Source organism: Azolla caroliniana, unplaced genomic scaffold (assembly GCF_043228905.1).
Source record: "Azolla caroliniana isolate FFs.n. ecotype wild unplaced genomic scaffold, voAzoCaro1.0.p SCAF_1, whole genome shotgun sequence".
NCBI lineage: Eukaryota > Viridiplantae > Streptophyta > Polypodiopsida > Salviniales > Salviniaceae > Azolla > Azolla caroliniana.
The window spans coordinates 27,262,636-27,278,142 of NW_028230436.1; the positions used below are offsets into that span (position 1 = coordinate 27,262,636).

Here is a 15,507-nt window from a genome sequence, read left to right on the forward strand (position 1 = left end):
GATTAGATGAGAAGAATAACATGTTATCCCAATAGAGAAATAGCATAACCAAATGTTTGCCTAATGTTGGTCTTCAAAAGTTCTCCCTTGTGCCACTTGCATGATGAAATCTTGTGAGTGGTGAAATGACATAAGCCAAAACCAATAGGCAGGAGTGTGGGAACCTTTGATTTATGCCAAAATTACTTAAAAATTAGTTGGAGAACCTCGTGTTGTATTTCTAGTATACATCACAAGTAATAAAGTTGTGCCACTAGAGTTCTTTGAGGCCTTTTCGTGGTATCATAATGATGCGTGCCAATTATCAACAAGGTTTTCTGACAAATTGTTGAATGCTACATTCTAGGGTGCCATGTAATCAAGTAGGACATTTTGGTAAGATTTGAACTTGAGGCATGGGATACAAAAAGTATAGCTAAGGTTCAATCCTTGAAAATGAAAAGATCTAGAAAACACATGATCAAACAATTGTGATTGGACAATACTTTTTATCCGAATTGTTATTGGAAGGAATAAAGAGTCAACTAAAGAAATTGGTTGTATTGAGGTTGTGGGGACTATGAAAGATGCCATAAATATGTCTATAATCTAGGATTAGCATGTGATCATTTGGAGCAACATGGTATGGGATGATGGGAAGGTTTGGACCTATTGACAATGAAATGGAATAAAGGTAAAGCATTGATGATGGTTGTGTAGAACTCGTGGTGCAATAAGATTGCAATTACAATGCTTCATTATGTTATAGATAGTGTGTGGTCTTTATAAAAACAAGGTATGGGATGATTAAGCCTTGATGTATAGATGGTTGATCGAAAAAGAAGAAAGAAAAGGCCTTGTCAAATAAAGGAGTGAATGTGTGCCACAATAATAATATAACATTTTGGGATCATGAGGTCATTAATTACATGCTTTGATTACAACACATAGTTTGGGAAGAAAATGTGGTATATCACTTTGTTATAAAACACGATATCTTAATTTCTTGTTGATTATCGTGAAGCATGACCGTTTCACCAATGCACCATAGCAAGTTTTGAATCACATCATACATCTTGTCAACACCTTCAATGGCTATTCCATCACACATTGCATCAACTTGTCATTCTTTGATCAGTTGAGGGAGCTATTTTGGTTTTGTGCTTACTTTGATTCCTCGTCCTTGTTGGAATTGTTGGTCTTTGGTGCCATAAGACATTCATTTCCATGTGTGATAAAATATTCGTTGAGGGGGAATAAGGTGGTTATTCTAGCTCTCCAAATTGTTTCAATTTGAGAAACATATATGCTTAATGCAGATATTGCTCATGGTTTTATGTTTGTAGTAAAAAAACCTTCAAATTCTATTGTTTTTCTTATATTATTGCGTATCATTGATAAAAGGAATGCAAGTGGGGTTTTCTTCATTTCTAGGGGTGATCAATATACATTGGTGTGGAAGGTTCTATCATCGTGGGACCATCTGAATTTATTCCCATCATGTGACATTTGAACTTTCATTCCGTACCAATTTATGTGTTTTATTTCAATCTTGATATATAATGCACACTCATATTTACGTTGGATACAAGTGGCAAGATTGATATTCTCTTCTTCCTTAATCACATCTTTGAAATTTGTGTAGCCCTAAATGAACCAAATTCCGTAAACTTCACATTTTCTTCCCTATATGAAGTGTTTTGCTCATAGAAGCTATTCTACATCTTGATTAATGATATTTTAAAATAAATCAATTACATAATATACTTTCGAGGAATTTTGGTTTATTTTCTCTTATGTCATTTAGGAATTTTGTGTAGCATGCACATTTAAGTGCCAAACACGTACAAGATGATAAATCTTCGTGTAAACTTCAAGGGGTTTATATAGTAGAGGTCACCAACCTTAGGCTTTTCTCTCCAACCATAGATAGACATGGGAGCATTTAGGATCTTTGATACTGGAAGTCAAGGAGATTGGATGTTATGGTTATCATTTGTGGGGACGGGGAGTTGTATTTGATGTCCCCAAAGTGTTGTTACGTCGAGTACTCTTCTTATTCAACAAAGTTATCTCACATTGAGGTCGTGTTGGGGGATTTGAGGTAACATGGACCACATGTTAATCACATTATAATGTTGTCAGGTCAATGGAGAGAAAATGTGCACAAAAAATGCAACATTTTCCCTCCCCTATCCATCTCTATCAATATAAACCCTTTTTGTTATTTTTTGTTTGATTATTATTCTATATTTTAAAATTTAGATAACCCTTGCATTAAGTAGTGGTTTAGTGAGGCAGTTAGTTAACTCTACGTATTCCCTCCCCGGTCATTATATTTTGCATCTTTGTTATTTCTTAAACGATGCTAGTGGTTCTTAATGAATACGTTTTTATTCCTTTTCACTTATTAATCTTTTCCTCAAGTGTGTCCTTTGAGTGAGTGCAAGAGGAGGGGTTTGGAGATAATTATTTGTGTGTTATAGTGGGACGTAATGTAAGAAATCACCATCACAACCCACAAAAAACAAGGGTTAAGAGTGGTTGTCAACCACTCTCAAGTTTTCTAGTGAAGTGCTAGCCAACTTCGGCAAAATACTCATTAATCTCTATATTACAGTTAACTCAATTAAGAGATAGTTATATTCAATCCCAAAGACTTAATTAAGAGGCTTATTAAGTTAAGAAAAAAGAAAATATGATAGGGTACTACACTATGCTTTGACCAAGTAAGTTAGTCTATACCAAAACAAGATATCACAAGTACTTAGGATAAAATACTTATGACTATCTTAAGTACTTATGATAAACTAGATGCTTCTTCAAAATAACTAAGATAGAATAGAATTTCTTTTATCATTCACAAGGAGGCCAAATTCGACCCATGGGAACGAATAAACACATCATCTTGTATATGGCTACTTACGAAGAAAGAGGTTACTACATTAGGGGGGGGGGGGGGGGGAGAGAGAGAGAGAGAGAGAGTTTTATAATGTAATTGGGAGTGACGTGAATACAAATATTTATCAAGAATTGGATGCTGATTTTGAAGAAGCTGAGGTGGAAAAGGTATTGTTACATCTTCGAAATGGTAAAAGCCCTGGCTTTGATGGTGCTACAAATGAAGTTTTTAAGAAGTATGCTAGCATGCTTAAGAGTCCATTCACACAAATGTTTCAACAATGTTGGGATTCTAGTTTCATGCCTGAGAGCTGGAAGGTGGGCTTAATCAAATTGATACCAAAGGTACCATCTCCGGAGTCATTTCATCAATGGAGGCCTATTTCATTGATGGGAGGGTTGTACAAAGTGTTTGCAAAGATATTATCCAACAGACTTAAGAAGTTCTTACCTCAACTTATTCATCCATCTCAATATGGTTTTATTACAGGTAGAAATATATTGCATAATGTTTTGAATGTTCAAATGGCGATCGATTGTGCTCAACATACACATCAAGAAATGGTTATGGTGCAATTAGATTTGGAAAAAGCATATGATCATGTTAACTGGTCTTTCCTCTCAGGTGTGATGTATAATATGGGGTTTGGTCCTTGTATGTATCGACTTATCTTTTTGCTAGGGCAAAATGCAACCTCCCGTGTGATGCTTAATGGCGGAGTCACTCCGAAAGTGTTTCTTACTAGATCCATGCGGCAAGGATGTTCACTAAGCCCATTGTTATTTGCTATTGTTACACATCCTTTGTTAGTAATGTTGTCAAATCTTGCGGCCGGTGGTGATATTGTGGGTTTGCATCTTCCTTTTGGTGGACAATTGGTGGCACAAGCATTGGCAGATGATTCTTTTATGTTTTTACAAGCCTCAAAAAATATATTTAAAAGGAGTATGCAAGTTTGGGATCAATTTGCTTTGGCTTCAGGGTTGTATATAAATTGGAGGAAGTCTCGCCTTATTTCTTGTACGGAGAGCGATTTGGAATGTTTGGGATTACGAGGGTCAATGATTGCAGGAGGTTCAATTTATCGACATTTGGGTTTGTAAAGAATCAAGAGAAGGATTCTTGTGAAGCGGAAGAGATGTGAGTTATGTGTGTGTGTAAGAGAGAGAGAGAGAGAGAGAGAGAGAGAGAGAGAGAGAGAGAGAGAGAGAAACACAGAGAATACGCAAGGTAAAAGTATATTGACAAAGGAGAAGGACTCAACATTATACAAGGTGGGAGGAGGGTGTTTATGTAGTCACCCTCTCTCTTCATTAACTACAAGCCTCATGGAGCATGGGGAATGTGAAAGCTCATAAGTTATGTGTCATAGAATATGATTCTATGACTCATACTAAATGCTAGAATACAACGTGGTGACATAATGGTGACTCTTGACTGTTTGAGTGTCTCTTCACTCTCAAGGTGAGTTCACACACTAGACCAAGTTGAGCTTGATTCTCAACAGGGTTATCCATTGGGCATTGATGTTACAAATGTTCAATTGATTGGTTGGATTGGTAGTAAATTGAGGGACAAATTTATGTATTAAAAGTCTCAATTATGACCCTTTCATGTACGACTCAAAGTGGTGCAATGTATCTTGATACCCATGTTATTATATTTTTTGCCTTTACTTCCTTGGACTAAGAAGGCATTACAAAGCATGTTACAACCTATTCGGTTCATGTTGTGGCAGACGGGAGAAATGATGGGAGTTACATGGATTTCATGGGACCATTTGGCTACTCCTAAAAGGTTAGGTGGTGCAACAATATTGGATTTGGAAAGGCATTTGATGGCTCGTAGATTTACATTATTACAAGATATATGTCAACAAGATCAACCATGGATATCTATGATGCAATATTTTATTGAGCATGAAGGATTGGTGCATGGGAAAACAAAGATTCAAGCATCATGGTGGTCACTACTGAATGGAAGTATTCCCCCAAAGATTCGACATTCTGTATGTGGACAACATTTGGTAAGATCGTGGCAAGATGCATTATCTCTTTTTGAATGGGGACCATCAAGTGATCGAGAATATTGTAAATCATTACAAAACGAATTGCTTGTTTCTTCTCGAGTGTTGTTTTGGCATGGGAAAGAGATGTTGAGATCTCAATTCAATCGTTTATTTCGATTGGGGATTGTACATTTGGAAGATGTGGTTGATAATGAATCTCAAAGGTTGTCGGATTTTGAAGATGCCAAGAGATGGTTATGTATTCCCCCAAATTATGGATTTATTTGGGAGAAATTACATGATATACCATTGTTGCAAGGATCTTTGCCATTGAAAACCAAATTTGCACCTTGGGTAGATTGGCGGTTACAAGATGGTACACACTTGTTACAGTTCACTACAAATATATTGTATCATCATGTGATGGCATCATTATCTTGGCTATCTCCTAAAGCAACGAAGTTGTGGAATGTATATAAGTCAGATATAAGGTGGTGGAAAATATTACAACGTGGTTGACATTCCCATCTACCATTTCGTGCAATGGTATTCATATGGAGAGTCATGATTGGTGGGCTCCCATTAGGTTCGGCCTTAAAGAGACGAGGACTAGGGTATGACACTTGTTTCTTTTGCACCGTTCCATTGGAGGATAGTACACATAGGTTCATTAAATGTCCTATAGTGTGTACCATTCGTAAGTACTTATCGGACATTTGGCAAGTTTTAACCCGTTGTTGTTTGAGACCTCAACAATGGGTTTTTTCTCAATATGTTCAAAATGGATCAAATGATGAGATGGAGATATTGTTCCAATTTTTACGTTATTGGGGTCTACAACACAATTGGAATATGCGTAATGCTTTCATGTTTGATAATAGACATGGGGTGAAAGCCTATATAAAGAAGCTTAAAGGTATTCTCATGTAGAATTTTTGGATGTTGAGCATGTGGGGATGAGAGAGAGAGAGAGAGAGAGAGAGAGAGAGAGAGAGAGAGAGAGAGAGAGAGAGAGAGAGAGAGAGAGAGAGAGAGAGAGAGAGAGAGAGAGAGAGAGAGAGAGAGAGAGAGAGAGAGAGAGAGAGAGAGATTATTATCTTAGTCAAATGGATGATGGATGTAGCTCAGTTGGTAAGGTTGCCCAATGGAGACCAGGTGGTTATGGGTTCAACCCCTACATTCCACAGGCATCTAGAGAAATAAGAGTATATGAAGAGAGAGAGAGTTTATTAGCTAGATGGATGATGGATGTAGCTCAGTTGGTAAGGTTGCCCAATGGAGACCAGGTGGTCATGTGTTCAACCCCTACATTCCACAGTGGCATCTAGAGAAATAAGAGTATATGAAGAGAGAGAGAGAGAGTTTATTAGCCAGATGGATGATGGATGTAGCTCAGTTGGTAAGGTTGCCCAATGGAGACCAGGTGGTCATGGGTTCAACCCCTATATTCCACAGTGGCATCTAGAGAAATAAGAGTATATGAAGTATAAAGAGAGTTTATTATTTTCTTTGAAGGTCAAATATGACTTAAACCAAAATATAACATTATCATACAAGACATCTAAAAGTGAGTAGTGACTACCAAACTTGTCTACGACAAAATGTCCATAGTAGACTAGCCTCATCGCCTATACCCTAACGTCCCATCTTAGATCAAAATAATAAAGAAGGCTTACCACTTTAAGGTTACTTAAATGTCAAGAAGAGACTATACAAGACGTATACCAATGTCTTTTACAATTTTTACATAGCCATTGGGTGCTTCCTCACTGAGTTATTTATCGTCGTGTTCCAACTTTTACATTATCTTCTCCATGGGTTTATTTCTTTATCTCTTTTTCTAGTGCAACACTTTTCCTTGATCTCCGACCAATGTTCAAGTTTTTACTTAATTGGTTAAAATGGTGGAAAATCATGAGGTCCCAACGTGATTAGCTATCCTTTAAGATTAACCTTGTCAATAAGTAGTGTCAACAAGAGCACCTGCCAAGGATTATTTAGGATGATCTAAGTTATTTATCTCCAAACCATGTTATATCATTTAGTAAACTAGAGTTATGTATCTCCTAATCATGTTATACCACTTAGTAAACTAGAGTTCATAGTTGTGTGATCATACTATAACATCTTAATTATAGGATTTCTATCTTTTTGTTCAAGGTTTGAGGGTTTCTATAAATTCTATTATCCTTTAATAAATTTTGTTGTTTAAAACTCACAATTGTTTATTTTTTTAGTGTTGTTTGCTATGCACAAAGCAATCCTCAATTTGTATAATGATCCCTCATGATTGAGAACCCTAATGGCTCCACCCAATGCACATGTCCCTCATGAATTCATGATGACATCAACACGTGGGTCGAAGAGGCTATCACAAAGAAAATAGCTCACATGATCTTGGATAACACAATGGTTGACATCATGGGCATCAATGATAAAGCCATCGACATCGCAATGATCATACTTAGTGAAACCAACCACCCAATTGAGCTCCATCGCATACCTTTCACCACACTCAATGATACTTGGTTCCCATTCACAGCTAGTGAATTCTAGTACTACAAGTCAAAAAGTTTGATGTGTTTGAGGTTGTTGTTAATGGCAAGCCAAGAGTAAATATTGGTGGCAAGCACACTAGCCACTTCATGGGCCTCAACAATTAGATGGGTTTTTGTTAAGAATTAGGTAAGTAATTAAGCAAGGGTTAATTAGTACCTAATTATGTGATTAAGTTAAGCGAAAGATTGAGTGATATGTGTGTGAGAGGAAGAGAGAGAGAGAGATACACTTATGAACAACACAAGATGGGGGATGAGTAAGTATATTAAATTAGCATTATCATCATCAAATACAAAAATACCCACAATGAGGTATATATAGATCTCATGTGCAAAGGTGGACATGTGTAAGGATAATATGGGTACAAAAGTGTAAGTCCTATATTAAATGTACTTAGGAATGGAGAATCTAGAATATCCCACTTAAGTACAAGGTCCTATTTAAGGCGTTATAGTCAACACTTCTAACTAGATTCTATCTAGGTAACTATGAAGTTACATGGTTGACTAACTAACTAAACTAAGTTGAGCTTGATCTCTCAACAGTTTCCAATGGTAGATGGCAAGGAATCCTTGGTCCGATCACACCATTCATGCCACGAAAATCACCCTTCCATATTCATGGTGACAAGTACCCCTTCCATGTATTGGTCATAGTCCTATGTTTAACCAATGCTAACACATATCCTATTTTAGCACAATTTCGGGATTTGGGTTTATTCGCATAAGTAACATTCCACCATAGGTATGCATGCCACATGTAATTGAATGTCTGATGCGGCACATGTAATTCCGGTAACTTAAATTCATACAAGTATGAAAGGAACTGATAAATCATGGGCGACACGATCCTGATAGTATTGTGTCGCATCGGACACATAATGGCCAGCCAAGTATGAAACGGACATCTTCGCAAAGCCCTAAGTAAACACTATAAACCTAATAGTACCATCCCTTCAGCCCAACCCTAACCCTAATTTGTAGATGCATTCTATACATAGTCGTCACTGCCCATACCAACAGACTTGAGCTACTGTACAAGGTGAAGATTGTGCTTCTATCTCTGCATGTTTCTCCTGCTGGCCTCATCTATTATGGCTGTAGCTCACATAAATTCTCGATTTTGGAAGCGTTATGGCTGGTTGTGAAATAAAAAACCTCTGATCTCTCCAGTTACCGCGCTTCCTACATTATGCAGAATTGCTGATCCCTTTGCCGTCTTTCCTATTACGTTGGCAAAGGTTCGTGTTTCCATGGCAGATTAATAACCGTATGTTGGGGATACGAGGGATTGGGATGTTTTCTGATTCTTGTTTGTTTTCTGCATAGTCCGATAATTCTTTGTCTCTTTTTTTCTTTTGTGTATGGTTTTGTTCTTGTCATTCTTCATAACTAGATATTTCTGATGGTTGTACTGCATAAATAGGGATCACGGCTGTTGTGTAGGGCTGAAGGTGTTGTCGAAGTAAGAGTTTGAACAGGTTTTCGTAATATGATAGTCAAGTCCATGTGAAAGCCTTTATGTTAATTTGCACGGCACTAGAAATTATCAAGAGAAATTATGAACAGATCTATGCAAATGTGCTATTTAACGCATATTGCCCAGGAGACGTTTAATCTGCCGAGATGTGTCTCTGCTTTCAAACTGAACGGAGTAGTAAGCAATCAAATTGTAGTAATCTTTAAAATCTAAATATTCTGTATCCCGCAGTATTCGAGAAATGTAAGGTGTCCTTGTAGAAGTTAATTATCCATGTTATGCTGGGAGAGGAAATGCCGGTGACTTGTCTAAGTTAAGATTAGTCGGAGTGGATAGTGCGTCATCGCAGTTTCTAATGACAGCCTCCAACTCTCGATGTAGGAGTATCTATCATACTAAATTAAGTAAAATCCCCTATCAAAATTTTTAAGGCAATCGCAATATGTCCGAATCGTTGATGGTTTATTCAGCTGTTGCAATTGACATCGCAAAATTCATAACATTTCTTCTCAATTTAGTGTGCGTAGTAGAAAATATGTTCACTAAATTCTACCCAGATGTGCAAACTACTCCTTGTAAGCAAATACCGGAAGCATGACAGCTGTAATAATTAGTAGTCAAATTAACAATATAATTGAAGGGTTGCTTATTTTAACTAGTGTACTATACCCACGGAGAAATTCATATATTACGAAAATTGTGAGAGATTAACGACAATAGAGTCTAAAACACGAGTGCATGTTTCTCAACAGATATAATGTACCAATTGTTTGACGGGTTGATACATGATCCAAAATTGTGCAATCTTATTAACATCTGCAACATGAGATCCGGTCAATTTAATGACATGATTAATGTGTTTATTTTAACTAGTGTACTGTACACACGGAAAAATTCATATATTATGAAAGTTGTGAGAGATTAACGACAATAGAGTCTAAAACACAAGTGCATGTTTCTCAACAGATATAATGTACCAATTGTTTGACGGGTTAGTACATGATTCAAAATTGTGCAATCTTGTTAACATCTGCAACATGAGATCCTATCATTTTGGAGACTCAAGTTTAAAAAATGTATATCATTAACTGAAGCTGAAATTTAATGTGTTTATTTTAACTAGTGTACTGTACACACGGAAAAATTCATATATTATGAAAGTTGTGAGAGATTAACGACAATAGAGTCTAAAACACAAGTGCATGTTTCTCAACAGATATAATGTACCAATTGTTTGACGGGTTAGTACATGATTCAAAATTGTGCAATCTTGTTAACATCTGCAACATGAGATCCTATCATTTTGGAGACTCAAGTTTAAAAAATGTATATCATTAACTGAAGCTGAAATTAATAGCTGTCTGCTGACAGATGAGATTGTGATAACAAAGCATATTGCAGGGAGCTTGATTTGGACATATGATGTCTACTGTTGTACTTGCTAATGGGTCACCAAAGTTACATGACGGATCTTAGCCATCACATCCTGCCTATAATTATGCAACAGTGGTGCCATCAATTATAGGACAGGATACACACACAATAAGGGACAGGGTGAAGCTTGCCTTCATAGCATAGTATGTCTTCTTTGTAAAACATGATATACAGCTCACACCTCCAAATTTTACTTTGAATAATAATTTTGCTTTGTATCCACATGTCGGACCCCCAAGTGAAGGACCTTCAATTGTGTAGCAATAACCAGAATTTACAATATACTTCTGTACATAGAGTCTTCTGATATTGCTCTTGCAAAGAGTTGCTTACATCTTTTTAAGAACAAAGCTTTCTCCTTTGATTTCCGCTGTAAATATGGAACTCTTTGGCAGGTGCCTGAATAGGATGGGGCTAATGTGTTAGCATTCTATTTAACTAGACCAATTGAAATCGCATTTTCTAAAAAACAATACCTGTTATCAACATTTGAACTCTTTTTCTTTGCAAGCCTCCTCCTTTTGGTCCTACTCAAACATACACTGGTATCACATGTATCTGTTTCAGTGGCAAATTCTGCTTGTGGAGGAAGTTGGTACATCTCTTCTTCTAGTTCAAGCTTAGTATCTGGATTTGTTGGAATAGAGTCACAAAGTCTCTGTTTCTGTTCAATGGACACTGGTAAAAGAGGGCCAACAAATCTCTTGGCTTCTCCAGATTTCCCTATACTTTCTTTAAGTCTTTTTAGCTTTATTCTCTTCCGCTGCGATCTTGAGAGATATGACTTTGTTATTTCACGATCTACATGCAACATAGCCTACAATTCATCAACAAGGCCAACAAATAGAAGCAAGAATGGTAGAGCAAACATGGCCTACCTTTACTATTGCAAACGTTTTGCATCACAGTGGTATCTGACTCTATGGTATGTTTAGCTTCACGAGAAGAAGTTTCATTCCAAAGCATTTGAATAGATGGAAGAGCAGCCTGAATTGCTCTATGATCCCAATCAGGAGGATTTATTTCAACCTGATTCAAGCAGAAGACAGATTATCACATTGCGATTCTACAAGTGGATAGATGGGGAATCACAGTGAAATAGTCTGTGTTTAATACCAGAAAAATTAACATCACTTCTCTCTCTCTCTCTCTCTCTCTCTCTCTCTCTCTCTACAAGTGGATAGATGGGGAATCACAGTGAAATAGTCTGTGTTTAATACCAGAAATAGTCTCATAGGTCATATTTGACCTCCGAAGACGATAATATAATCTATCTATCTATCTATCTATCTATCTATCTATCTGTGTTTCTCTTTAAGGCAGACAACACATTGAAGATCCGCAAATCCATACAAGATATTGCAACCCTTGTCTTATAGAATCAAGAAAAGAGGCAATCATTAGCCGTGAATTCTCCACGGAATGTTGATTTCACTTGAATACAATCAAGTCCAGCAACAACTAAGAAATGCAGAAACTATAAACAAAAGAAAGTAGAAGAACTCAGAAGAAATAATAATCGACAAAAAGAAGTACCAAAAGGGAGAGTATACAACCTCTTATATAAGATACCCCTGGAATCAAGTAAAAAACGTTTAAAGGAATTAATGAAAAGTCAATGCAGATTTCTGTGAAGAAGAAATGCGTGGATTGCAAAAACAATTTACACTCAATGTGTACCAGAGGCATCTAGAACAACCACTAACACAACATAACTTTGGAGGAAGACCCAACTTCAGAGAGAAACTCATCATATGGCCAGGGCCTTTAGTTATATAATATAAACATTTAACCAAAGCCCCACAGATTGTTTTCATCAAAGGATGAAAAGAGTAATGAAAAGTCTAACTACTATACCATCATCAACAGTTCTGATTTTGCGAAACTATGTGACTGGAAATCAATATATAGGCCAAGGAACACATTATCGTAGTTGTTGTCCATGCCAGTTTCAGACCTAAACTTTTACAGCAGATCTCTGTTGTTACTCCTGGGACACAATGGAGGAGGGTGGAATCAACATTTTATCATTGCCTTGTGGATTTCAAAAAATATCACGATTACTACCATTGAAAGGAGGGGACAGAGAACGTATGGCAAAACTTGGTGCATCCAAAGGATACCAAATCGGAATGGGATAGAACTAAAGTTTATGAGAATCCAAACAGATGTAGCCACATTGAAGGACATGGGGGCACATCACCTGCCTATCTTTCTGGGACTATTGGACAGGATAACACGAGTCCATGTTATAATCAGGTACACTGGAACCCACCACACAAAATAGAGAAGGGGCACCATTGCAGCTACATTAATGATAAATTACGATCAAGAAAATTACTGAGGTAAAGGTTGCACCCATTCCCAAGAATGTGGGATTGTATCATGTGGCATGTGTCATCACACTGATGCACACATATATCAAGTGGAAAAAGAGAGCATGCGGTCTATGTTGTTTCCTCGACTTTCTAGAAATAAACAAACGTGTCATTTTGGAATGCCTTGTATATGATGACATTTAGCATGACTTCTACAAAGTCACACAGAGTTATATTAGCTTTCATGGACTCCTAATAAGGCCAGAGTCATTGTTGACAAATGCTCTTTGCTCATCTATGTATTTGAACACAAAGCAAACTTATGGAAATTCCAGATATCGAAATTCAAAAAAAAAAAAAAAACTTAATGTTTTATTTCCAGCATTCATATGTATATTTAGTTTTCAACCGTTTCCAAATTCCCAGAGACCATGGCTATGGAGAGTACTGTGTAGCAATTGATTGGTCCCATGGGGTACAACCCTACCCCGTATTCTCTTGGGTGGATTCTAATGTTTCATTACTGCACAAGACACGCACACATAGCCGAAAAGGGAACGAACAATTCCATGAGAGCATCATAAAAACCGAAACCCTAAGATCTTTCTGTCAGAGGGTGGGCGCGCACCTGGATTTCGGGAGCCTTCAAGTTTTTCGGTGGTGAAGAAGGAGGGGGAGGGGGAGGAGAAGAAGAATCATCAAAGAGATTACGCAGAACTGCGGCCTGGAATCGAGCGTGGCGCTTCTTCAGTTGCGCTGCGTACGCCATGAAATCTCGTCTGCGTGCGTGCAGAAACATCGAGCGAGAAACATTATAAGCAAATTACAGTAGTAGTCGTCTCTCTGTTTTTTTAATTGTTGGTGGAATGTGTGTGTATATACAGTATACTCTCTCGTTCTTTTGGTTTGGCTCAAACCGAAATGTGTTTAACAGTTTATTGGTTCAGAAATAACTATGTAAACGACGATTTGGTTTGGTTTTTCACATATTATTCAAGGGTTTGCCTGTCTTTCAAATATTCTTAAATGGTATGGTTTAGTCTCAATTATGAATAAAACTATTTAGTTTCATTCCAGTTTTGGTTCTCAAACTAAGGTTTATCGGTTATTATCTAACTTTGTTTTATCTCATTAATAGTTTGATGTTTTAATTAATTTAAAGGTTTAAATAATGGTTTTTAGGTTTAAATATATAAATAAATTTTAATTTGATGCTTTTTAGTTTAATGTTTTTTTTTTGTTTAATTAATTCGGCTTAAATTGTTTGGTTTATATTTTTTTTGTTGAATGGTTAAAGTTGCACAATGTATTAGGGAACCCATGATTTTATAGTCTTTAACAATTCATTCATTGCATGGGATAAGAGGCTTTCCATGTACGTTGTCATCTCTTCAATCTTGCATTCCCTTCTCAAAATGTATTCACAAGACCTGTGAAAATATGAAACAATCTAGTTGGAAGGTGTAACCCCACAAACTCTCTATTGAATGCATGCCATGATCTCGATTCGCAACAAAAAAACAGGATGGGTAACAATAGCAAACAACACTCGATTACGTGGGCATCCTTAATGAATTGATTTTTTTGAGGACATATGCTTAGGTGATTTTAGCAGTAATGATTGATTGAGATATAGCTTCTTGCCCTAATAAAATATTGAGGCAAGACATTACCGATTAACAACCACTAGTATGTACCAATTCTGAAACCAAGGACCATTTGGTATGAGCATAAGCTTTCCTCACACAATAAGCAATGCATGTTGTGTTTCTTGGGCATAGTCCATGATAATTTGAACATGAAACACATAATGCAACATCTTCCTACCCACAATGAGACCATTTTGACTTCAATGAATTAAACTACTATAAATATTTCTATAGTCGATTTACGAATACCTTCGTAAACACATTATACAAATTTGCCATCAAAGGAATAATCACACTATTGTTAAAATGACGGAAGTGATGGCAGCTTTGCTAACCAAATCGATAAAACCAACCCAACATAGTTGAAATATCCAAGTTAATAGTTGTTTCAAGATGCAAGAATACCGTGTATATATCCCAAGTGTCTTATTGTTAAGAAGATGTCAGAATCTACCTCTTCCTCGCCCAATATGCATTCAACTCCTTCCCTTCCCAATGGGGCTCATATTTGACGATGAAAATACAACCAATCGCATAAAACAACAAAGAGCTTTGTTAGGAAACATAGCTTGTGCTACGCTTTTGTGCTATACGAGGGCATGAAAGGTTGAACGTGGAGGTGTGTTCGGACACGTGGAGGGCCAGAGTGCCGAAAGGGAGAGGTGTTGGGGTGGCAATGAGGAAAAACAAATGGGCGGGTTAGGAGCCTCTAAGGGGGAAATAATATACATACAGATATGGGCCACCGTGAAGCCAAGGGGATTTCCAAGGAACCAATGAGAAAAAGCGGATGGGGATGATATATGTATGCATGCATGCATGCATGTAGTTATGTATGTATGCATGCATGCATGTATGTATTGGTTGGATGATAAGGAAAAGCAGAGCGCGTGGTGCCGAGTCAGAAAAAGCGAAAAAGCGAAAAACAACGGTTCTGCGCGGGTGACTAGCGGTTTGTTGGAAAACCACCGGGGAATGAAGTTAGCGGATTCAGAAACAGATTAGTGGTTTTGGATGACGCTGACTCAGCAAAAAAGAAAACCCTAAATGCATTCTCTGATGATCCGTTCCTCCCAGATTCGAACCATCGCCATCGCCATCGCCATCGCCATCGCGAGCTTCTTCTTCTTCTTCTTCGTCGCCCCCGCAGAGACAACTTCACACGCGCAGGGACTACCC

General features: G+C 37.3%; 1 protein-coding gene across 1 annotated transcript; it reads right to left on the bottom strand.

The window, feature by feature from the left end:
• Positions 1-10,169: 10,169 nt before the first annotated feature.
• Positions 10,170-13,488, bottom strand: LOC147869371 (uncharacterized). The gene is made up of 4 exons (XM_087338085.1): positions 13,308-13,488; positions 11,240-11,390; positions 10,838-11,162; positions 10,170-10,760 (listed from the first exon to the last, which is right to left on the bottom strand). The coding sequence occupies exons 1-4, from the start codon at positions 13,476-13,478 to the stop codon at positions 10,691-10,693; spliced, it is 717 nt and encodes a 238-aa protein (XP_087194211.1). The 5' UTR covers positions 13,479-13,488; the 3' UTR covers positions 10,170-10,690.
• Between the last annotated feature and the right edge of the window lie 2,019 nt (positions 13,489-15,507).